At 39.9% G+C, this 26,701-nt stretch overlaps 1 protein-coding gene across 1 annotated transcript; it reads left to right on the top strand.

The window, feature by feature from the left end:
• The first annotated feature begins 3,898 nt into the window (after positions 1–3,898).
• Positions 3,899–14,242, top strand: LOC115571953 (extracellular calcium-sensing receptor-like). The gene is made up of 9 exons (XM_030401645.1): positions 3,899–4,633; positions 4,917–5,138; positions 5,531–5,681; positions 9,579–9,678; positions 10,593–10,888; positions 11,553–11,758; positions 11,887–12,108; positions 12,469–12,592; positions 12,678–14,242. Exons 1-9 carry the CDS (start codon positions 3,899–3,901, stop codon positions 13,580–13,582), a joined length of 2,961 nt encoding a protein of 986 aa, XP_030257505.1. The 3' UTR covers positions 13,583–14,242.
• Positions 14,243–26,701: the final 12,459 nt, after the last annotated feature.

Genomic DNA, 26,701 nt, shown 5'->3' with positions numbered 1-26,701 from the left:
GCTTACAGAGAAAAGGTTTGATGCTGGGGTCAGCACTAAGGCCTCATCTGTGAAATGTAAACGCCAGGGTGCCGCTCGTATGCCTGTATTCTCAGTGGATGGTGACTACATTATTGGGGGTGTTTTCTCCATACACCGCTATACGTATACAGAAAAGCATAACTACACCACCATGCCTGAGCCACAAAGGTGCAAGAGGAGGTCAGTAAGAGGGGGGAAGCGGTGCATCAGAGAACTTTGCACTGTGTGGGGATAGAAATGTTTCTATATGTATGATGTGGCAGAAGCTTTTTTGTAGTTTTGAGAATTATTACAAAACCAGGATTTTTTTTAAAAGCATGAACAGTGAAAGATGAGGTTCTGTGAATTTGGGACTGATATCTAATTCTCTGTTTTGATTATTGTAATGCAGTTGAATTAAGTATTTGGTTCACAGATGCAGTGCAGCTATCAGTTTTTTGTCCATAACTATGAATTGCAATTCTCTTTTATTGTGTATTTTCTTTTAGGATTCAGGAATTGTCCATAGCAAAATAATCTAAATTTCAACATTGATATAATTTTCTGTGTGCAGCATTGACTCCCGTGAACTGCGCCTCTCACACACAATGGTCTTCACCATCGAGGAGATTAACAACAGCACGGAGCTGCTGCCAGGCATCAAATTTGGTTATCAGATCCACGACTCCTGCGCCTCAGTGGCCTTGGCAATGCATGTGACATTCCAGCTTTCAAACGGCCTGGTATGGTGATGGCTATTGTTGGTGAAACCGGGTCCACACCATCAATGAGCATGTCACGCATTGTTGGGTCTTTTGACATTCCTCAAGTAAACATTTTTAATTTCTGGGAAACTCTGTTTGATACAGGCCAGTGATTTTTTTATTAATTTTTTGTCTGTAAGACTGAATAATTACAATGCTGAATGCCTTTAGGTGAGCCACTTTGCCACTTGTGCATGCCTGTCTGATAAGCAGCAGTACCCCAGTTTCTTCAGAACAATCCCCAGTGACCAGTTTCAGGCTGACGCACTGGCCAAGCTGGTGAAACACTTTGGGCTGGACTTGGATAGGTGCTGTTCATTCAGATTCAGACTATGGCAATAATGGCATGGCGTCTTTCCTGGACGCAGCACAGAAGGAGGGGATCTGTGTGGAATACTCTGAATCTTTCCATCGGGCCCACCCACGTAGCAGGATCCAGAGAGTAGCTGACGTTATCCGCAGGTTTCTAAATCACTGATTGTACTTTTGTTCCCTTTGCTGACACTGACATGCACACAAACCAAATGTTTATTAAAATATATGATCAACTAATAATTTTTGAAAATTGGCATGTACTATCTCGTACTCATAATTTTTTATTTCTCTCCAGTTTTATGCGAATATTGTTGTCAAGATAGGTTAAGTGAGAACAATACTGTATCTTCACTTAGGTATTTATCGTGGTTCTTTTTTCTATCTTGACAGTTATTTAAAAAGAATTCATTCTAAGTTTGTGTTGGTACAATAAAATGCACAATAATTTCTCTCCAGCTCAACAGCTATGGTTGTTGTGGCATTTGTAGCCTCTGGAGACATGAAGATCCTGCTGGAGGAGCTTTCGCACAAACCTCCTCCACCTCGCCAGTGGATTGGCAGTGAGGACTGGGTAACTGACCCAGAAATGCTGAGGTTCAGCTTTTGTGGATTCGGCATTGAGCAATCTGTCATCCTACGTCTGAGAGAATTCTTGTTGGATCTCCCTACAGCCAAGGTGGCTGCCTCTCCAGTGTTTACTGAGTTCTGGGAGGATGCATTCAACTGCAGGTTGGGAAAAATTGAGAACATGTTCATGATTTTTACATTGTCAACACTCACAGGTGGTTTTTGTCATCTCATTGATTGTATGTCTGAGTTGAGCTTTCAGTGTTAAAAAGTTGGCAGCTGCTTCAAGAACGGATCAAATCCCAGATTTCGATTGAGAGGAAATTTGATGATATTCAACCAAAATATGGGATGGTTATCAGTGCATCTCTCTGAAAAATCTCACTTGATTTCAGGTCAAGTTTAGGCCCTCTGCTGTCTTTGAGGTTATGATATTTGATGCACTGTTTTCACAATTCTATGAAACCCTACTACCTGCTTGCATGCATCAGTAACAGTACATGTAGGCTTAATTTGGCTATTATACTGACAGTGCTTTTCAGTTCTTAATTTCTTTTAAACACATTTAAACAGGTGAGGTGAGATTAGGTGGTGATTAATGGAAAAGTTTTTGACTGTTCTGCCTTTTATGAATGTGATTAATCATTTGATGATCGATTTGTTGCGCTCCAGTCCAAAGAATAACAGTCCCCTTTTTCAGAAAATAGATGGGGGCATTCCTGCAACACTAAACATTGAATTACAATGTAAAATAAGCATGTTTTTGCATGACTTTGAACAACCTAGAGCATATTCCACAAGATACAGGGGCCGTCCAGATGGGCGAAAACGATATTTTTTTTGTCCGTCTTCCTCGGCATCGTTTCAAGAATATTTGTGTCCACACGGATCCATTGAAAACGACCGAAAACGCTGTAGTTCATATTCCAGGCCTATAAGTGGCGCTTGACATTCACCAAAACGGAGAAGAAGACACGGAGCGTGCGCAGTAAGCTTGCGCGCTGTAAACAAACAGACAGTAGACGGAGAAACCGAACACGACAAGAAGCTGATGACTAGTGGCTAGTGCAAGGAAACCAGAATAATTTGCGTGGAACGTTAATGAGGTCGAACTGCTGCTGCGACCCACACTCAACTACAAGGCATGTAAGTTGCAAGAAAGGCTCATTATCTTCTGTGGCACGAAGACGAGCATGTAGTCCACTATTGTTGTTGTTGTTGTTGTTGTTATGACATGTCGCGGGGTTCAGAGGTCGGAGGCAAGAGGTCGAGGGGTGGGGCGATGGCGTCATCGTTTGGGAAAGTATGTGGATTCGCTAACCACATGAAAACGGGAGGGCTGCGTTTTCGGATTTCTCCACCCTGAGACCCATTTTCAAAAAAGTGCGTTTTCAGGATCCGTATCGACGATCGGCCAAAACGATGCAATACGTGTGCGTTTTCACAAAAGAGCGTTGTCGTCTGGAAGGGGCCACAGTGACCAAGTTAAATAAACAAAAAGTCACTTTCTCTGTCCCTGTGTGTTTTTAGGTGCAGCCATACACGAGAGAGTGTATGATGGAACTGAAGACATACAGACGCTCCAGAGCCTGTACACTGACACATCTCAGCTCCGCTTTAGTAACTTGGTGTATCAGGCTGTTTATGCAATAGCTCATGCCATTCATAATGAAGTGTGTCAGGACACACATTCTAAAACTCAGTGTGACAACTGAGTAAGAAAAATCTAAATCAAATCAATATTTGGTGTTACTACCCTTTGCCTTCAAACCAGCACCAGTTCTTAAAGGTACACTTGCACAAAGTCAGGGATTTTGTAGGATTATAATCAGGTGTATGATCAACCAATCATACCAAACAGGTGCTAAAGATCACCAATGTCACATGTAGGTTGAAACACAGTCATTAACTGAAACAGAAACAGCTGTGTAGGAAGCTTAAAACTGGGTGAGGAACAGCCAAACTCTGCTACCAAGGTGAGGTTGTGGAAGACAGTTTCATGTCACAGGTCATAGACCATGGTAAGACTGAGCACAGCAACAAGACACAAGGTAGTGATACTGCTTCAGCAAGGTCTCTCCCAGACAAAGATTTCAAAGCAGACTGGGGTTTCAAGATGTGCTGTTCAAGCTCTTTTGAAGAAGCACAAAGAAACAGGCAACGTTGAGGATCTTAGACGCAGTGGTCGGCCAAGGAAACTTAGTGCAGCAGATGAAAAACACATCAAGCTTATTTCCCTTCGAAATCGGAAAATGTCCAGCAGTGCCATCAGCTCAGAACTGGCAGAAACCAGTGGGACCCATGTACACCCATCGACTGTCCGGAGAAGTCTGGTCAGAAGTGGTCTTCATGGAAGAGTTGCAGCCAAAAAGCCATACCTCCGACATGGAAACAAGGCCAAGCGACTCAAGTATGCACGAAAACATAGGAACTGGGGTGCAGAAAAATGGCAGCAGGTGCTCTGGACTGATGAGTCAAAATTTGAAATATTTGGCTGTAGCAGAAGGCAGTTTGTTCGCCGAAGGGCTGGAGAGCGGTACAATAATGAGTGTCTGCAGGCAACAGTGAAGCATGGTGGAGGTTCCTTGCAAGTTTGGGGCTGCATTTCTGCAAATGGAGTTGGAGATTTGGTCAGGATTAATGGTGTCCTCAATGCTGAGAAATACAGGCAGATACTTATCCATCATGCAATACCATCAGGGAGGCATATGATTGGCCCCAAATTTATTCTGCAGCAGGACAACGACCCCAAACATACAGCCAATGTCATTAAGAACTATCTTCAGCGTAAAGAAGAACAAGAAGTCCTGGAAGTGATGGTATGGCCCCCACAGAGCCCTGATCTCAACATCATCAAGTGTGTCTGGGATTACATGAAGAGACAGAAGGATTTGAGGAAGCCTACATCCACAGAAGATCTGTGGTTCGTTCTCCAAGATGTTTGGAACAACCTACCAGCCGAGTTCCTTCAAAGACTGTGTGCAAGTGTACCTAGAAGAATTGATGCTGTTTGAAGGGTGGTCACACCAAATATTGATTTGATTTAGATTTCTCTTCTGTTCATTCACTGAATTTATATATATATATATATATATATATATATATATATATATATATATATATATATATGTATGTGTATGTATGTATGTATGTATGTATGTATATATATATATATATATATATATATATATATATATATATATATATATATATATTATATTTATTTCAGAAGTTCATCTTTCCATCCGTTTTTTCTTCACTTAATCACAGGTTCTTTCTCAGCTGAAAAAAGTAAACTTTTCCCAAAATGGTTACGATGTATCATTTGATGCCAATGGAGATCCTGTTGCCAGATATGAGCTGGTTAACTGGCAAAAAAGTGGGAGCGGCAGCATTGAGATGGTGGCAGTAGGGCGCTATGATGCATCACTGCCAGCAGGTCAGGAGTTCCACATCAATGGAAACCTCACCTTTGTCAGGGGTGTCACACAAGTAAGAAGCCAAAAGGCAATAATTTAACATTGAATTTGAAATTTGATGTTGAAAACCGGTTAAGATATATGTTTAGTCAGGGAAAACCCTGTCCATGCTGGTTATTAAAAGATGCAAATACAATAGCAGTGTGGGAGATGTGTGACACAATCCATAATCTGTCTAAAAAATGGCGTCCAAAATTAAATCGGAGATGATAGGGGACTTGACCAATACAAGATCATATAGAGAAACATTTAATGAACAAAAATCCCTCCTAAACTTAAAGGTTTGGAATGACAAGTGAAGTGAATAACAATGATCATGTCATTACAATGCACTGTTCTGCAAGAAAACCTTGGGTCCTGGCCATCATGTGGATTCCACTTGACATGAACCACCCGCTCTAACACCATCGCAAACCAATCTTGGGACATGCTGGAGCAAGTCCAATCAATGGAAGCCCAAACTCACAGTCAACAGAACTCAAAGGATTTGCAGCTAGCATCCTGGTGCCAGACACCACAGGACAGCCCCAGAGGTCCTGTGCCCATGGCTTGACAGGTCAGAGCCAGGTCTGATCTATGATTGGGCCTCCATGGATGGGTCTTTTTCTGGGACATCTTGTCCTTTGTCACACTCCTCGGGCCATTCCTGAGCAGTTTTTACAGTAAGGCATGACCCATTTTAGGGGGGCACTGCCATTGGGAAGTGCCATTGCCAATGGTGGTCTACAACAATGTTTGGCAGGGTGGTGTGTGTCATCCAATTGAACGACAGTTCAGAGCAGAACATTTCATTGTTACAAGATGACCAATGTTAGTCATTCAACTAACTATCACTGTTGTGGCTGATTGTTATATATATACACATGCATCAAATCGATGTCCAACATTGTCATTATTAGAATGTCCTGTAGTTTTGTATCAACATTTTGATGGACATATTTCAAATAGATGTAGAACAATAAATATTGTTTATTCAATATTAGATTAAATAGTTCTGTTCATTTATTAAGGTCAAAATTATTACATTTTCGGTTGATCTATTGAAAGAAACCAAATTTAATATTCATAAGTACGTTTCGATTACTGATTCATCACCTGAAACTAAGTATTGGTTGTGTTCTTGTTACATTAGAATGAACCTTTTATATTCAGAGAGGGAGCAGGTCCTCCTTCACAGAGCTTGATATCTTGCACCTCCATGTTTCTACAATAGCAGAATGAGGCTTCACACAGGGTTTCCGCAGGGTCTTAAAAAGTATTAAAAAGTCTAAAATTTGACAATCTCAATTTTAGGCCTTAAAAAGTCTTAAATACGTCCACATTTTGCACATTGTGTCTTATATTTTGAACATTTTGTCTTAAATTACATTTAGTTAGGTCTTAAATATGTACATTCATTTACCGCTTCCTTCGTCGCCTTTTTTGTTTTTTTGTTCTTGTTTCGGAGAAATGTGTTGGTGAGATTCACAGTCAGCTCCGTGTGTTGTACTTCTGTCTGAAGTATCAGGAACGTAAGTGGCATTTTGCCAACAGACTGGTCGGAATTTATGGCCGTACCCTTCACCAGTTCCAGAAAGACTTCGACTGCGGAATCTGTCACTACTATGTGAAAGTTTATATTTAACAAGTGTTGGCTTGAACATCCAGAATTCAGTTCATTACTTACTTAATAATGAATCTGAAGCGCAGTGCACGCTCTGGGCACACTCGGTGTGAAAGTGCTGGTGTCACACACAAAATCGGAAAAACACCGGTTAGCTTCTAAAAGTCTCCGGCGAAGTCATGCTATCACACACTTCTGTATGCCTTTGTCACCAGTTCCCGGTCTAAGTTTGTCCACTTCTGCTCGACCCAAACTCCGATGTCTTGTAGTCAAGCGACATTCAAACCTTCTTCATCTCAACTCTGACGTTGAAATCGGAGGTGCTTTGGATTTTGAACACCGTGTGTGTGTGTACAGTTTGTGTGTAGGTGTCTGTGTGTGTGTGTGCGCGCGCGCGCATAATAATCCTGGTGTTTGAGTACAAATTAAATAATAAATGAATATATAAAGAAAAAACCAGGGTTATTAAAGTTAATAAATTGAATTCCCAGATAAAAACTAAACTAAAGCTACTTAATCACGTGTTAAACTAATTCAAACTAAACTAAAATAAAAAGCAAATGGAAAAAACAATTTGAAATAAAAACTAATTAAATTTAAAAACTATAATAACTGACACACTCACTCCATTCTTAATTGCTTGAGTTGCTCTGTGAATGGCAATAGATGTAGTTATTTTTGAAAGTAATTCGGGAACTTCATTTTTCCTTGCTTTTTCGTACTTCGTGTAGGTCTTAAATTTCGTTGAAAGTGGTCTTAAAAAGGTCTTAAAAAGTCTTAAATTTAACTTGTTCAAGCCTACAGAAACCCTGTTCTCATATTATCCCATTTTGTTTTTTTTCAATTTCAAGATTTTCCATGCACAAGTACAATCACACACAATGCACAATCACATGGACACATGTGGTCGCATACATGTGTGGTACATTTGTGGGGGGGGTTTTCTGCAAGGGCATTCTGGGTTTTGTTTTTACATTATATATTTTGGGGATTATTTTTTTGTTATTTAACTACTTTTGGGTTAGGGGTTGGGTTGACTTTTCATTTATCATTATCTAAATATCCTTTTAATTTGACAACATCATTTTTTAAATGAACATGTTTTGACATGTGCTACATTAATTCTAAAATCAAAACAGAAAAGTGTAATGAGTGCTGTCCCAATAAGTATATTACAATCCAACAATAACAATTATTTGTTCAAAAAGGTATCAAATCAAATCAACAACCATTCAAAGGTGTGCATTTATGAGGCTTATCAGATCATAAGATGAACAATTTGCAAAATGTTTTGAGTGGAACAAATTTACAGAGATCTATGGTGTTTACAGTGGTAACAATGTAAGATGAGAAAGGAGACAGTGACATTTAATGGAGATTAAATTGTGTTGACACAATTTCGACTTTGTCTAAAACAAAGACTAAAAGTTTATGAAACACCACTAGGTAAAGGTTTCTTCTCTCTGAGAATGACAAACAGTAGGAGGAGGGAGGCTTTGGTCTGAAAATGTACATAAGCCAGTGAAAACCCAAATACACTCCATCTCTCACAGACACTTGAGAGATGGATGTCTCAATTCTCTTTACTGGCCTGATCCTGTACCTCAGTGTGTGTGAGCTGAACTCAGTTATTGCCTTTACTCGTTCTGGGGATGATCTGAAACAAGAGGCTTGGCTTACAGAGGAAAGGTCTGATGCTGGGGTCAGCACTGAGGCCTCATCTGTGAAATGTAAACTCCAGGGTACCGCTCGTCTACCTGTATTCTCAATGGATGGTGACTATGTTATTGGGGGTGTTTTCTCCATACACCACTATACGCACACAGTGAAGCATAACTACACCACCATGCCTGAGCCACAAAGGTGCAAGAGGAGGTCAGTAAGAGGCAGATTGGTTGGATCAGAGGACTTTACACTGTGTGGGGACAGAAATCTTTCTATTTGTATGACACTGTAAAGCTTTAATAGGGTGAAAATTATGAAAGATTTGAGATGTATTTGTTAATTATTAATTCACAATTAACAATTTCTGTGAATTTTGGACCGATACCTAATCCTCTGTTTTTAATTTTTCGTGATTATGCAATTGAATTAAGCATTTGTTTCACAGATGCAGTGAAGCTATCAGATTTTTGTCCATAACTATGAGTTGCAATGCTCCTTTATTGTGTATTTTCTGTTAGGATTTTGGAATTGTCCATATCACAATTATCTAAATTGAAATTTTGACATGATTGTCTGTGTGCAGCATTGACTCCCGTGAACTGCGCCTCTCACACACAATGGTCTTTGCCATCGAGGAGATTAACAACAGCACAGAGCTGCTGCCAGGCATCAACCTTGGTTATCAGATCCATGACTCCTGCGCCTCAGTGGCCTTGGCAATGCATGTGACATTCCAGCTTTCAAACGGCCTGGACCCTGTGTTTTACACAAGTGAAAATTGTTCACAATCTGGTATGGTGATGGCTATTGTTGGTGAAACCGGGTCCACGCCATCGATCAGCATGTCACGCATTGTTGGGTCTTTTGACATTCCTCAAGTAAACATTTTTAATTTCTGGGAAACTCTTATTTGATATAGGCCAGTGATTTTTTATTTATTTTTATTTTTATTTTTATCCTTACCACTAAATAATAATTATGCTGAATGCCTTTAGGTGAGTCACTTTGCCACTTGTGCATGCCTGTCTGATAAGCAGCAGTACCCCAGTTTCTTCAGAACAATCCCCAGTGACCAGTTTCAGGCTGATGCACTGGCCAAGCTGGTGAAACACTTTGGCTGGACTTGGATAGGTGCTGTCCATTCAGATTCAGACTATGGCAATAATGGCATGGCGTCTTTCCTAGACGCAGCACAGAAGGAGGGGATCTGTGTGGAATACTCTGAATCGTTCCATCGGGCCCACCCACGTAGCAGGATCCAGAGAGTAGCTGACGTTATTCGCAGGTTTCTAAATCACTGATTGTACTTTTGTTGCCTTTGCTCACCCTGACATGCACACAAACCAAATGTTTATTAAAATATATGATCAACCAATATTTTTTGAAAATTGGCATGTACTATCTTGTCCTCATAATTTTTTATTTCTCTCTGATTTTATGCAAATATTGGGCCTCATTCACCAATATCTTCTTAAGAATCTTCTTAGGCTCTTTCTTAAGTTGTTCTTAAGAGGTTCCTTAAGAAAACCCTACGTCAGATTCACCAACTCGTTTGTAAGCCTCAGAATTGTTCGCAGCTGTGTTCTTACATTGATGAAAGCCGCAGGAGCAATATATATGCCATTGTTTTGCGGGCCTTGGATGGAGAAATGCCACATATAAATAGGGGGGGGGGGGTTACTAATTGATGGCATATTTCCAATTTACTTGATTTATCTTAAATCATTGGCACATTTAATTAATTTTAGAATTTAAATTCTTTGTAAATTACCAAAAATATGAAATGAATAAATAAATGAATAAATATGACAGAATTATCACTGTAATATTGCATTTTATTGAACTACACAAGAGAAGAAAACACAACCATGCCAACATTTCGGCACTGAAATGTGCGTAAGAGTACTCCTGAGTGTTCGTAGGATTTGTTCTTGCCTAAGAAAAAATCCTAGATAAGAAAAAATTCATGAATGCCACAATCTTCGTAAAATCTTCGTAAGTGGGACTTAAGAACAAATTTGTTCGTAAGAACGGTTCATGAATAAGGCCCATTGTTATCAAGATAGGTTAAGTGAGAACAGTACTGTATCTTCACTTAAGTATTTATCATGTTTCTTTTTGTTATCTTGATATTTATTTAAAAATAATAAGTTCTAAGTTTTTGTTGGTATAATAAAATGCACTATTGTGTGTCTCCAGCTCAACAGCTATGGTTATTGTGGCATTTGTGGCCCCTGGGGACCTAAGGATCCTACTGGAAGAGCTGTCGCTTGAGCCTTCTCCACCTCGCCAGTGGATAGGTGCTGAGGCCTGGGTAACTGACCCAGAAATGCTGAGGTTCAGCTTTTGTGCTGGAGCCTTTGGATTTGGCATTGAGCAATCTGTCATCCCACGTCTAAGAGAATTCTTGTTGGATCTCCCTCCAGCCAAAGTGACTGCCTCTCCAGTGTTTACTGAGTTCTGGGAAGATGCATTCAACTGCAGGCTGGGAAAAAGTGAGAACATTTTGATGATTTTGACACTGTAAACAATGTGTATAGAGTGTATTGTGTACACAGCGTCTCCACTAAGCCAAATTAATAGTCATACCTACTTGCATGTATCAGTAACAGTACACAAAGGTCTAATTTGGCTATTATACTGACACTGCTTTCCAGTCCTTTATTTTTTTAATAACATTTAAACTGGTGTGGTTAAGTGATGATTAATGGAAACAAATGTTGACTGCTTTGACTTTGACTAAAATAATAAATGGGCAACACAATACTTTGAATTGTGATGTAAAATAAGCACGTTTTAATAATGACTTTGAATAAACTAGAGCATATTCCACAGGATACACTAATCAAGTAAACCAAGTATATAAACAAAAAGTCACTTTCTCTGTCCCTTTTTTTAAAAAAATACAATCACATTCACAGTTGATTCCCTGTGGTTGTGTTATTTTTGATTCTCTCTCTGAGTGAACCCAACATGGCTATAGACAGTCTCAAGGGGAGTAAGATGAATGATAGATTAAGAATAATTACTTACTAGCATGTGTTGTTAAATAAGATAAAAAGAAAGCAAAAAGCAAAATAAACACATTGAAATGACTGATAATGTAAACTCAATGCCAGTGTTTATAAAACGTCTTCTTCTGTCCGTGTGTGTTTTCAGGTGCAGCCATACACGAGAGAGTGTGTGATGGAACTGAAGACATTCAGATGCTCCAGAGCCCGTACACTGACACATCTCAGCTCCGCTTTAGCAACATGGTGTACAAGGCTGTTTATGCAATAGCTCATGCCATTCATAATGAAGTGTGTCAGGACACACATTCTAAAACTCAGTGTGACAAATTCACCAGAATAGATTCCAAACAGGTCAGGTGAAATGAATAAGTGTAGGTCCTGTTGCCCAATTTTCATGATAATTTAACTATATAAAAACTTAATATTTAATCCAGATGTTCCCCTTTCTCTCCATTGCTATTTTACCTAATTAATCACAGGTTCTCTCTCAGCTGAAAAAAGTAAATTTTTCCCAAAATGGTTACGATGTGTCATTTGATGCCAATGGAGATCCTGTTGCCAGATATGAGCTGGTTAACTGGCAAAAAAGTGAGAGTGGCAGCATTGAAATGGTGACAGTAGGGCGCTATGATGCATCACTGCCGGCAGGTCAGGAGTTCCACATCAATGGAAACCTCACCTTTGTGAGGGGTGTCACACAAGTAAGAGTAAGAAATGTGGGACACAACACACAATCTGTGCAAAAATTGATGTCGGACATGATCCCTCATTGAGCTGTGTTCAAGACATAGTGACAATGAAACAGTCTCATTTTAACTTCACCTTAACTTCACAACGCAATTTAACACAAATGAGTAGGATTTCTGTGGATTTGGTCCCAAATAATTTGCACAGATTGTAATGCAATTTTTCTTGACAGCCAGTGCAAAAAAGAGGAATCATTATGATGACCAAAAGCATTAGTATGTAAGAACTGCTTCAAGATGTTACCCTCTTCTTAAATCCCAAGATCTCTGAGGCACACCTGAATACGTGTTAATTTTCTTGTATCTTTGTACCAGGTGCCTCTGTCAGTGTGCAGTGACAGCTGTCCTCCAGGAACTCGTAAAGTCCTGCAGAAAGGAAAACCAATCTGCTGTTATGATTGCATACCATGTCCTGAAGGAGAGATTAGCAATGCTACAGGTAATTTCTTTTATTTATTTTTGGTAACATATTTACAAAATTAAATACATGACTTCTAGCAGCCCTTTTTCATTTATTGTTTCAGATTCCACTGATTGTTTCCCTTGCCCCAAGGAGTTCTGGCCGAATGAAGAGAGAGACACTTGTTTCCCAAAGCCTGTAGAGTTTCTTTCCTTTGACGAGGTCCTAGGAATCATCCTGGCTGCATTCTCAGTTGGTGGTGCCTGTCTTGCAATTGTAATTGCGGCTGTGTTCTTTTGTCACAGAACATCCCCGATAGTCAGGGCCAACAACTCTGAGCTGAGCTTCCTGCTGCTCTTTTCCCTGACTCTATGTTTCTTATGTTCATTAACTTTTATTGGAGCACCTTCTGATTGGTCCTGCATGCTGCGCCACACAGCATTTGGCATCACCTTCGTCCTCTGCATCTCTTGTATCCTTGGAAAAACTATAGTAGTGTTAATGGCCTTCAAAGCTACACTCCCAGGTAGTAATGTCATGAAATGGTTTGGTCCTACACAGCAAAGAATGACTGTAGTAGCGTTCACATTCATTCAAGTTTTAATATGTGCTATTTGGTTAGGTCTTAGTCCCCCATTTCCAATGAAAAACATAGCCATATACAAAAAGAGAATTATCTTGGAGTGTGCATTAGGCTCAGCTATTGGGTTCTGGGCTGTGCTTGGGTACATAGGCCTACTGGCTGTCTTTTGTTTAGTGTTAGCCGTCCTTGCCAGAAAACTACCTGATAATTTTAACGAGGCCAAGCTGATCACCTTCAGCATGCTGATATTCTGCGCAGTCTGGATCACCTTTATCCCAGCCTATGTCAGCTCTCCTGGGAAATTTACTGTGGCTGTGGAGATATTTGCCATTCTGGCCTCCAGTTTTGGACTAATACTGTGCATATTTGCTCCAAAGTGTTTCATCATATTGTTTAAGCCAGAGAAGAACACCAAGAAACATTTAATGAGCAAACATCAATCCTAACCTAAAGGTTTGGACTGACAAGTTAGGTGGATAACAATGATCATGCCATTACAATGCACTGCTCTGCAAGAAAACTTTGGGCCCTGGCCATCATGTGGATTCCACTTGATACGAACCACCCACTCTAACGCCATCGCAGACCAATCGTGGGACATGCTGGATGAGTCGAATCAATGTAAACCCCATCTCACAGCCAACGTAACTCAAAGGATTTGCCTCTAACACCCTGATGCCAGACACCATAGGACAGCCCCAGAGGACCTGTGCCCATGATTGGGCCTCCATGGATGGGTCTTGTTTGGAAACATCTCACTCTTTGTCACACTCCTCTGGCCATTCCTGAGCAATTTTTGCAGTAAGGCACGATCCATTGTCATTTTAGGGGGCACTGCCATTGGGAAGTGCAATTGCCAGTGGTAGTCTACAACAATGTTTGGCTGGGTGGTGCGTGTCATCCAGTTGAATGCCAGTTCAGAGCAGAACATGTCATTGTAATAAGATGACCCATGTTAGTCATTCAACTATCACTGGTTTTCATGTTGTGGCTACATATGTAGCGATTTCAGTGTCATTATCAGAATGTCCTGTTGTTCTGTATCACCATTTTGATGGAATTACTTGTGGAACAATAAATATTGTGCTTTATTCAGGAATATATTACATAGTTGTGTTCACTTATTAAGGTCAAAGATCCAGTAAGTACATTGTAGGATCATCTATTGAAAGAAATTAAACTTAATATTCATACATATGTTTCTTTTAGTGATTGATCACCCAAAACCAAGAATAGGTTGTGTTCTTGTTACCTTAGATTGAGCCTTTTATATTTAGAGAGGGAGCAGGTCCTCCTCCACAGAGCTTGACATGTTGCACTGCCTTATTTCTACAATAGCAGAGTGAGGCTAAATGAAACACATGCTCTCGAAAGGGCCTTTTTCAGGTTTTTAGTGGCCACCTTCAGGGAGAGTGAGACGTGGTGCATACAAGCTAAAAACAGCAACAAAGGTTACGGGTGGAGCATAATTATGAGGTGGGTTATGTTGACCAACTTGCATTTCTATAGCATGAGATGTCTGCAGCTACACATTATGAGCTATGATTTAACTGTGACAGGTTCCTTCTGTTTCTAGGAATTAAGGAATGTGGTGGATGTTGGGTTACATGTCCAGGGGCACCAGAGTCATTAATCAGCTCTGTGTGTGTATTAAAAGTTAGTTAGAGTAAGAGGCCCATACAGGGTTCTACACTGAACAGAGGATGAGCTATTTCAGATGGAGTGAAGGCAGATCAACTCCTCTTTCTCCTATTGGATAGATGAACCCTCAGTCCACCAACATAACCAATTAAAAGAAGTAGGTAGGTGTGGGCGAATGGACTGCACAGGCAGAGAACGTGGGGTGGATACTTGTAGATTTCCTACATCGAAGGTTCGAGAGTATTTCTGGTAGAGCAGATGGCAAAGCCTTAGGCAGACCTTTGTCAAATATACACCGGCTGCGGCCACACTGGTTTGGACAAAGGCTTGAGATCAATAAATTGATCTCAAAAAATTCTGAAAATAATTTCAATAAAGATTGCTCTACCATTCCACCTAGCCTTGCCTCCACCGATTCTTATTTTCACCAAAGTACATGCCGACACCTTTGATGAAGACAACCCAGAAACAACAGGCACTTTTTCCACTCTGCTGACCAGTGTTGGGCACGTTACTTTTAAAAAGTAATTAGTTATAGTTACTAGTTACTTCTCCCAAAAAGTAACTGAGTAAGTAACGGAATTACTCCAGTATAAAAGTAATTAGTTACCAGGAAAAGTAACTATTGCGTTACTTTTATTTCTTCCCCCTTTTGAGCTCGGCAGTCATTTTAGTGTAGTCAGCATGCATCTATATATGTATTTAGAAAATGTCTTCCTGCATGGCGGACCGGCACCTGCTCTCCCCAATATTTTACCAGTGAGTGCAATGAAGGAGTCTGAGTCAACTGTTAATAACAGGAGCATGTTCTCAACAACATACCTGTCTATCATTGCATTCAGTTCAGTCTATGTAACAAGTTTTTGTGAAGCTGTTAGCGGAGCTCACGTTAGCCACACCTGGCCTGCTATCATCATCAACAGCGTCAGCAACTGAGTTTTTGGCCAGTGTTAGTTTTGTAGAAGTGTGTGCCACTGAGAGATGCTTCATTGGATCAGAGATGCTTACAATGGACTAGGCAAAGGAGATTAAAGTAGTGTCTGTACTTCCACTTTGAAAACCTTAACTTTCCCTCCAGACTCGCCATTGCCGCAGTTCACCTCTGCTAGTTTGTGTGTGTGCCTCTGATTGGCTTACAAACTCTCACTCAACGTCAGAGAGCCAATCATCATCACTTATGCGGTTGTCTCGCCCCTCCCTCCTCCCTCACCGGAAGAAAAAAAAAACAGCTTTGCAGCTTCGGTGGCTGAGAGCAGAGTCGGATGACAACAGCTTCAATGAGCAGCTTCAGTTTGTAACACGCCACATTTAATAGTCGTAACGGTAACGGTAACGGTGTTGTAACGGTGGAAATAGTAATTAGTTAGATTACCCGTTACTGAAAAAAAGTAACGCCGGTAGTAACGCGTTTATTCTAACGCCGTTATTACCAACGCTGCTGCTGACTGCTCATAGAGCTTTACTACACTTGTCACATTCATACACTCATGGCAGAGGCTGCCATGAAAGGTGCCAACTGCTCATCAGGGGCAATTTGGGGTCCAAATATCTTGTACCAGGACACTTCAACATGCATGGATGGGAGCTGGAGAATTGAACCACTGACCTTTGATTACTGGACAACCTGCTCTACCTCCTGAGCTACAGCCTCCAATGATGTTAACCACTATATGTTTATAAGATGAGAAAAGAGATAGTTATATTTAAAGATACCAAGGATCTGCTACAGAAATAGGCTGTGTAGCTGTGTTCTTCCTGGTCCCAAACAAGAGGGGAGAGTGTAAACCTTATTAATCAGTACATGCCTCCACATCCTTCAGCATGCTAAATGTCAAGCAAATACTGGGAGTGATTCAGCCAGGCAACTGCCAGGCGAGCGCTATATAGGTGGTCCTTGTCTTCCAGGGGAAACTAGCAGGCTGCTTTATATAGTGTGAGACACACATTTGGTAGCCAAGACCTGATTGACTGTCTATGCATATGTACATGTTCCTTGGTTGCACACAAGGTGTGATTAAATGAGAGCTATACCAGTCAAGTCCAGTAGATGCTTTGAACTGTAGAAGTCTTGCAGACCATGTAACACAAATTGGACTTACGTAGTCGTCGTCTCCTTCTCCCTCTTCTTCATCTTCTTTCTTGTCTTGTTGTTTTTCTTCTTCTTCTTCTTTTCTGTGGCATATATTCAAAGGTCATTTAAATATATTTTTTAAACTGTTGTGCTTTTACAACACTTACCTATATTGTATTTGTACCTTTTATTATTTTTTCTTCTTTTCTTTTTCTACTTTAACTTTTTCCTGTGGACAAGTGTACAGCACCAACACCTAGTACAGTGCAGCTGGCCCTTGAGCAAGCGTGTATGTTGCACCACCAATGTTGCTGTTATGTTGATGTCAAGTATATAAATTAATAGATTAATTAATGATTAATCAAACTAAAACAATGACATATAAATAGTACAATATATTTGTGGTATGATCTTAAATGAGGAGACCGGACACAATAGAATAATTATTGTGGGTCTTTTATTCCCCGACCGCAGCTTATAAAAGAAACAGCATTAACACTGCAATTTTGAGGATTTGAGATAAACAGTATAAAACAAACAAGACTTTTCCTCACTGTAAGTCACACTGACGGTAAACCTCAGTTAGCTAATGAACTCCAAACACTTATCTTGGTGTCCTAGACTTTTGCTCTAGTTATAAGTCACTTAAGACTTGACCAGACACTCTAGACACTCAATACTCGACTGTAGTGGCTCTTTCTGAACAAATAAAATAAAACAGAAACACAAATACATACATTTTCCCAGCCACATAACTCAAAGTCACATTGCAGCATATTCTTTAGTTCACAGAAAACATACTGTAAATTACACTCATGAACAAAATATATTTTCAAGTAAACATTCCTGCACGAGCTTAAAACACATTTTGTGAATAGTCTTAAACTCACTCTCACTCCAGTGTGCAGCTCTTGTGCCAATTCACACACCTTGACTTCAATGCACTCTATCTCCCCTCTAAATTCATCAAACATAAAAATGTACACAGTTTATGCAAACAGTTATGTAAACAACATACACAGTGATGATACTGTTCATCAATGTAATAATTGCCACTCACGCTGACCCCGCTGTTCAGTTTTGTCCACAGTGTGTCAAAGTTATCGCACACCTTATCCGTGTTACCACACTGCGCGAAAAGAGCAAGAATCCCAAATATCTGGTTTTTAATTCTGTCTAGAATGCGGACTTTTCTGATGCATATACTGAGTTTTGTTGATATGCACAATATCTGGTCAAATATTAAGCCAATATACATCATGAAGACAATATATTGTACTAGGATACGAACAATATTTGGATTTTGTCATGTATGTGTTCCGTATATGTCCTCTGGGCGAAAATACCCAGAATCCCTAAATATCCGTTTTTGAATTCTGTCTAGAATACAGACATCTCTGATGCATATCCTGAGTTTTGTTGATATGCACCATATCTAGTCAAATATGAACCCAGTATGCAACATGAAGACAAAATATTGTATTGGGATACGAGCAACATTTTAAATTTTGTCATGTATGTATTCTATATATGACATTAGGTCATATCTGATCACAATATTTTTTCTAGAATACTGATTAAGTCTATGGCATTTCGGGATGTGATGTATATTTATTGCATATATCCCTCAAAGCCATATCTTGACTCTAGAACCGCTAGATAATACAGACAATTTCCAATGCATATTTAAGGTTTTGTTAACATGAACCATATCTAATCAAATATGGATGAAGTATACATCTTCTTGTCATATACAAAGTATGAATATGATGCAATGCAGAATATAGGAAATTCATGACACCCAACTTTGAGTAGAATAATGCCAATATCTGTAGTATATATCATCATCTTTTCTCATATAAAACATATATATCACAGATTTTGACATCAGGCCTGTTTTAGGTGAAATATTTAACTGATATTGATAGGTCATGACAATGGATGGAATCTTGTGATTTATACTGGGCAAAAAGGGCCAGAATCCCAGAATATCTCATTTGATATATGTCACTGAATTTTCTGTACAATACAGAACATTTCTGATCTATATCCTGAGTCTATTGATATCCCATATTTGGTAAAATATGACCCCAATATAAATCATGGGAACATATCTTATATTAGGATACCAGCAACATCTTATTTGTGTAGTATTTGTGTTCCAAGTATCGCCTCATATCATATCTGGACATATCTGACTGATCACAACATTTTTTCTGGAATATGGCATATCTGAATGTATTACATATACAGTCTATATTAAGTTGATATATCACTCAAAGCCATATATTAACTCTGGAACTGCTATAGAATAGAGACCATTTCCAATGCATATTTAAGGTTTTGTTGAACATGAACCATATCTAATCAAATATGGATGAAGTATACATCTCCTAGTCATATACAAAGTATAAATATGACGCAATGCAGAATATAGGAAATTAATGACACCCTACTTTGAGTAGAATAATGCCAATATCTGTAGTATATATCATCACCTTTTCTCATATAAAACATATATATTACAGATTTTGCCATCAGCCCTGTTTTAGGTGAAATATTTAACTGATATTGATAGGTCATGACAATGGATGGAATCTGGTGATTTATACTGGGCAAAAATTGCCAGAATACCAGAATATCTCATTAGATATGTCACTGAATTTTCTGTACAATACAGAAAATTTCTGATCTATATCCTGAGTTTATTGATATCCCATATTTGGTAAAATATGACCCCAATATACATCATGGGAACATATCTTATATTAGGATACCAGCAACATCTTATTTGTGTAGTGTTTGTGTTCCAAGTATCGCCTCATATCATATCTGGACATATCTGACTGATCACAACACTTTTTCTGGAATATGGCATATCTGAATGTATTACATATACAGTCTATATTAAGTTGATATATCACTCAAAGCCATATATTAACTCTGGAACTGCTATAGAATAGAGACCATTTCCAATGCATATTTAAGGTTTTGTTGAACATGAACCATATCTAATCAGATATGGATGAAGTATACATCTCCTTGTCATATACAAAGTATGAATATGACGCAAGTCCTGCCTGGTTCTAGTCCCCAAAAAGTCGCGACCATCTGACCCGGCAGACTACAGACCAGTCGCCCTCACATCTCATGTAATGAAGGTCCTGGAGAGACTGGTCTTAGCCCAGCTGAGGCCACAGGTGAGGACATTTCTGGACCCTTTGCAATTTGCCTATCAGCCCCATTTAGGAGTTGTTGACGCTGTCATCTACCTGCTGCAACGAGCCCATATGCATCTGGATGATGGAGGAGGCACGGTGAGGATTCACATTCTTTGATTTCTCTAGTGCTTTTAACACCATCCAACCTCCGCTACTGGGTGAGAAGCTGCAGGTGATGGGAGTTGATGACACAATGATCTCCTGGATTACTGATTACCTGACAAGCAGGCCACAGTTTGTCCGTATGGGCAGTGTTCTGTCTGATGTGGTGGTCAGTGATACAGGAGCTCCACAGGGAACTGTGCTTTCGCCCTTCCTCTTCACCTTATACACCACTGACTTTCAGTAGAACTCTGAGTCATGTCACCTGCAGAAATGTTCTGACCACTCAGTTGTTGTCGGGTGTATAAGAGAGGGAGAGGAGGGTGAGTACAGGACACTGGTAGATGGCTTTGTAGAGTGGTCCGAACAGAATCACCTGAGGCTGAATGTCGACAAGACCAGAGAGATGGTGGACGACTTCAGGAAGAAGAAGATGCCTTCACAGCCACTACAGATCAGAGGGGAGGTGGTGGAAGAGGTGGAGGACTACAAATACCTTGGAGTGGTGATCGACAACAGACTGGACTGGAAATCTAATACCGAGGCTGTGTACAAGAAGGGGATGAGCAGACTCATTTCCTGAGGAAGCTGAGATCCTTCACCATGTGCAGCAAGATGTTGGAGATCTTTCACCAGTCTGTTGTTTCCAGCGCCATTTTCTTTGCTGCTGTGTGTTGGAGCAGCAGCATCAGAGCCAGCGACACTAACAGAAGGCTGGCTCTGTACTTGGTCTCAGGTTGGAGTCTTTTGAGACCGTGGTGGAGAGGAGAACGCTGAACAAACTGTTATCCATCATGGACAATGATCAGCACCCTGTCCATCACACAGTAGACAGACAGCGGAGCTCCTTCTCTCACAGACTGCTGCAGCTCCACTGTCGAAGGGACAGATACAGGAAATCTGCCCTACCACACGCCATCACACTGTACAATAATAACAGCTAAATCTCCGGTCATAACAACAAGTCTCTACGCACTTTGGTTTATAAAATCTGTTTACTGCACCTTATATTTTATCTTGCACTACAATTACTCTGCTTATTTATTCTTTTTTATACATTTTGTACATTTTGTATATTACTTTTTTCTATTGCTATTTAATATGTCTAGGGTGTTCCTCTTATTTCATTGTGTTGTTATTGTCTCCGTGTATAATGCTGCTGCTACACCGGAATTTCCCAGCTTGGGATCAATAAAGTATATCTATCTATCTATCTATCTATCTATCTATCTATCTATCTCTAATTGTAACATAATTACATGTAAGACACATATATATATATATATGTATGTCATGTTGTGAATTAGTCTGCATTTGTTCAAAACACAAGTCATTTTGATCGTTTTCCCTAACAAGCTGTATGTAAGTGGCTCAACAAATTTTCTTATGCAGATCCACACACACACAATTTGCTCGTTGTGCATTCTGGGTACTTCTGGGTATTCGTGCCAAAGGACAAAAGGAGAAATTTGAAAAATGGGAGACTGAACCAGTAGAACGTCTCTGACTGAACCATTAAGATAAGAATTAAGTTAATGTTAGTGATATAGTTGGTTAATTACTACAGTCTTTCAGATTTTACTTTGTTGTAGAAATAAGGAAAATAACTGGAGGCTCTTGATGTAATTTGTAATTAACAGTATTGGCTTCAACAGACTTCTGTGTAACTTGAAACTAATGTTAGCAAGTTATAAAATACTTGCTTCAAATGTAATTTAAACCTGACGTTTGCAAGTGACTATAATTTAAAGTAAGCAGGGATGTGTTTTTTCTTTAACATTACGTTAATCAGACAGCGCTGGGTGCCGGTTTATGGCTGCATGCAGAACCAGAGTGATAGAGTAAACTATGTCGTATACATTTCTATCTATGGCACTGTGCAGAATCCCTCTCTAACGGCTAACACCGGGGGGCTAGCCGTTAGAGAGGGGCGTTCGCAGCACCCCTCGGTAACAGCTAACCTTAACTCCTCACTAACAGCTAACCGTTAACGGCCGGTGTACGGGGCTACCCCTCGCTGACGGTGTTAGCTGTTAGTGAGGGGTTAGCCGTTTAGCTAACACCGTTAGCGAGGGGTGTTAGCTGTAAGTCGGCCGTGTGTGTTTGGGTTTGTGTGGTTTGTGTGGTTTCTGGTCGCAGCGGTGGCTGCTAACAAGCAGGTAACCTACATCTAGGCTGTTAAGTTAGCTCTGCTTGTTAGCCGCGAACCGCAGCAGAGGGCAGGGCGAGCCACGCTGCAGGTAATAAGTTACACCGCGCCGACTTCAGAGTTATCAAATACGAGAGCCCACTGTACAGGGGGCAGAGTGAGATGCGTGCTGCATAGACGATCTCTTTAGTGGTCAGTTACTAACTATGTCATTGTATCCTTATCAGGTGATTTATCGTGTCGAGCACACTGGATGAAGGTATGTAAAAACAATTGCAATTGTTGTGGGAAAAGTGGACAAATGTTAGATTATTTCAGTTGGTTTATGGACCAGACAAAAAGTTATCATTTTGGGGGGGCAGAAATTGAAAGAAATGTCGTGACAGCCCAATCTAAAATGGAGCAAAAGTTAGCCTGATGAGGCTGTCAGAATAAAATGCATGACTCTGTTCTGTTTTTGTTGCTCTGTGTCTCAGTAATTCTTTTTTTCTCTATCTCATGATATTTCTCCATCTTTCTTCTGAACTCTTTTGCAGATTGAGGAGGAATTATGGAGGATCACGCTAAAGCCACTACAGTCCACATTCCTGGGGAAGTTGGACCAATACACGCCCAGACTGTTGAGCCTCTACAGGAGGAAGGGAGTCGCTGATGGGAATAAACTTGATGAGACCCATAACATGTTCAGGGTTCGACATAACCCGGGGCCAGTAAAAGTAGGTGCAGGACATGTCGACTGACCAATCGCTGATTACACTAATTGGCCAGTCACTGCCGGTACGACAATCGTGATTCGCTAGAATGCATGCGGGAAATGCTTAGAGTGACGGCGGCGAAGCAGTGCTACGAGTCCGAGAGGAGAATAAGGGGATTTCTCCCGCTGTGGAGGGATCAGTATACCTGGCTGAACCACCGCAGCGGCGTAATGTATTGTGAAGTATGTCGGCAGTTTCCGGCGAAGGCTGACCGAGGTCAGGTGTGTCGCGCCCGTGGGGGATGTGGGTGTTTTACCACACTTTTCCCGGTTAGAGGGTTCAACACCCACACATTTTCTGCCGTTTATCCGCAGTTTTGCACAAACGCCTCACTACAGTCGCTTAGTTTCTCTGGCCGCTCTGTGCACCTCTCGCTCTGTGCTGTGCTCGCTGCAGCTGCCTCCTCTCTCCTCCCTCTCCTGTTGCTGCTTCAAACATGACACCGGCTTTGGGTCTGACCGGCTGATGATTGGCTGTTCTGCCTTAAGTCCCGCCTCTCTTGCTGTGTTAGATTTATTGTTCAGCTCGTGCCGGAGAGACGGGATCTACCGTAAAATATCAAATAATAGCCGTAGCGTGTATTTGTTTCAATCACTTAATAGACCAGCCGTTTATTTGGGACAGGCGTTTAATTCCCTCCTCACAAAAATCCGGGATGAAAATGTCACAAACTTCCCCAGCTTCTCTGTGAATTCTGTGGCACCCTTCTGGGCACAACATGTGAAAAAGGCGAAGAAGAAAAACGTGCAGTGTCAGTGGTCACGTCTTCTTCCTTGATGTTTTTTCAAAATAAATTAGACTCGGCATTTATTTGTAACCGGCAGTTATTTACCAAAATATACACCTCCACCCAGCATTTAAAGGGGACCACATGATGTGATTTTACAATGTTTTTATGTGTTTACAGCTGCTAATGTATGTAACGCTGTTACTGTGAGGATGCATGACAGTTAAATATTGAATATGTCTATAATAACCACATCCTGACATATAACTGTAACGATAAGAAGCTGCAACTGGCAGTGAGCTGCTTTCTTTTCTGTTTGCAGTGAAGTGATGTTCTCCATGACAGAACATTATAGAATATGATAATGTATAAAATAACATTTAATGGTAAGTACAGTACAGTTGCAGTAGGCTTCTATTATAAATATGCAGCATATAAATCGTTTATTATTATTTTATTTTTTTTCTGCATAATCTTGACTTTGAATGGGATCTGCTGATTCATATATTATGCAGTCAGTTGTCCATATTTTAAGTTAAATTAAATGAATCAAGACAGATGTCACATTTACATGTCAGGGTGTGGTTATTATAGACACAGATTCAATATTTAAGTGTCATTTATCATCACAGTAACAGCGTTACATATGCCGTCGCGGTGGTTCAGCCAGGTATACTGATCCCTCCACTTCGGGAGAAATAATGGTACTGTTTGTACAGTGCTTTCAGAACATCAATCACCTGGAAAATGATAACAGAATTATAGGAGTGAGACAAATGATACATCTCAAAATATTAAATATGTTGTAATTTCAATTTTGAAATTTTAACACTTGTTATTACGCAAACCCCTGTTACTTTTTGCCATCATTACCAGATCATACTGATTTTTCAGGGACAGACTCTCTAAACAATTAAATGGGAACAATTTCAATAAATAAACAAGTCTTTTTCCCTTTTTTTTTTCCCCCCCCAAAAATTGTTATTTTCGTTTTTTGTGGCTGGGTCACTGAAATTACACATGGGGCCAGTAAAACTCGAATCTACTGGCCAAGCGGGCCAGTAAGAAAAAAATATTATGTTGGACACTGATGTTAAATGAGGCATGTATTTATTGCAATTAAATTGTTTAGTTATGTATTAGCTTTCTGATGTTTGATGTTACTAAGCATGATCTCATTTCTTTTTTTATAGGACAACAGCATTGAGTCCAGAAGAGAGGCTGTGATCAGACACCTCATTCTCTACCTTGTTGAAAAGACAGAGGAGCTAATCAAGGCCTACAAGGTAAAGAGAACTGTTTCAAAGCCCAGCCTGTTTGAGATGAGGTTGTGCAATCCAGAATAGCTGATGGCTCAGTGGTATTTAAATTAAATTGTTTGTTTTTTTTAAAGAGTGCCTATGTAGAAATGGATGGAACATTATGATTTTAGCATCTAATTATTAATGATTCCGTCAAAGTTGGAAAATCATCAGATACCTAGAGGCTTGTACATGAATGTGCTGCAGATTGGAATTTTGAAGATTGGCATTTATTGGAAATTAAACTATCATTAAATGTAAGCCCTTTAAGTCTTGAAGTGTTTTTGAAATTCCTATGTCTTGAAAGTCAGGTTGTGACTAAAATATGAATATTATTATATTTTTCTTTTTTTTTTCTATTCCTCTCCAGGGAAAACCAGGAGATTCTCAGCACTTGGGGTAAACTGCTATCCCTGCATATCCTCGACTTCATCTCATTTCAGGGACGCTGGAAGTTTTTTTTAAGTGGGGGTCGTGATGCTTGTTTTAGTGCTGTCATGCTGTCTACACCCCACTTCCCTTGTCCCTGTCTCCCTCCCATGTTTGTCTGTTTATGTTTGATTAATGTGTTTTAAGGTTTTTACTTGGTTTATGATGGCTCATGTTCTGAAAAAATTTAATTGAAATAACAAACTGCAATGATTTGCCAAGCGCCATATGTCCTGTTCCCAATTCGGAGGGGAAAATATCCGAATACATACACAATTACACATATGTATAGAAATGTCTCTGGTGCCCAGTGTTGTTAGGACTCTGCTTTAATGTCTGTTGCAGCACTAATGGTTTTAGCTTACTAATGGTATTACATTCTAATGGGACCAGTAGGTTTCTCATGGTTTAACATCCTAATGGAACCAGTAGGTTCCTAATGGTTTATTCTAATGGTTCCAAATGGTACCAAATATTATGGTATTCTATTGATTTTTTTAGCAGGGAGTACCAGTACAATATTTAGAATCAAAATACAAATAGTTTTAGGAATTGAAATATGGTTGCAGGGAGTATAAATGCAGTATTTGGAATCAAAATACAAATGGTGTTAGGACTTGAAATATGGTTGCAGGGAGTATAAATGCAGTATTCGGAATCAAAATACAAATGGTGTTAGGACTTGAAATATAGTTGCAGGGAGTATAAATGCAGTATTCGGAATCATAATACAAATGGTGTTAGGACTTGAAATATGGTTGCAGGGAGTATCAATGCAGTATTCGGAATCAAAACACAAGTAGTGTCAGGGCTCAATATATGGTTGTAGGGAGTATCAGTACAATATTCGGAATTAAAGTACAACTGGTGTTAGGACTTGAAATATGGTTAAAAGTGGTATCAATACAATATCCCGATGAAGACAGAACTAGTGTTGGGACTTGAAATATGGGTAGTGGTAATATCTTGACACTGGATATGAGTAATGGATCATCTCAACATATGACAGCAGGCCATGTCTGATGAGATATTTTAGACGTTGATTAGAGCTGCTGTCCGAATATGGCAGGTGGATCTTGTAGAGTATCCGGGAAGAAATGAACTCCGGAACATGGCAAGAATAAAAGTGTTCCCATAGCCGGAGTTTGACATGCTCCGAACATGAAATG

The sequence above is a fragment of the Sparus aurata genome, chromosome 2, assembly GCF_900880675.1.
Source record: "Sparus aurata chromosome 2, fSpaAur1.1, whole genome shotgun sequence".
Classification (NCBI taxonomy): domain Eukaryota; kingdom Metazoa; phylum Chordata; class Actinopteri; order Spariformes; family Sparidae; genus Sparus; species Sparus aurata.
The sequence above is the reverse complement of the archived record's forward strand: the minus strand, read 5'-3'. Positions and strand labels throughout refer to the sequence as shown.

Bases quoted from the DNA above. Each gene is read 5' to 3' on its own strand.
- LOC115571953 (XM_030401645.1), top strand. From the start codon at position 3,899: ATGTCCAGCAGTGCCATCAGCTCAGAACTGGCAGAAACCAGTGGGACC. The intron at 5,682-9,578 runs GTCAGAGCCAGG...CGTCTTTCCTAG, and splicing joins CTGTGCCCATGGCTTGACAG to ACGCAGCACAGAAGGAGGGG. The intron at 9,679-10,592 runs GTTTCTAAATCA...GTGTGTCTCCAG, and splicing joins GTAGCTGACGTTATTCGCAG to CTCAACAGCTATGGTTATTG.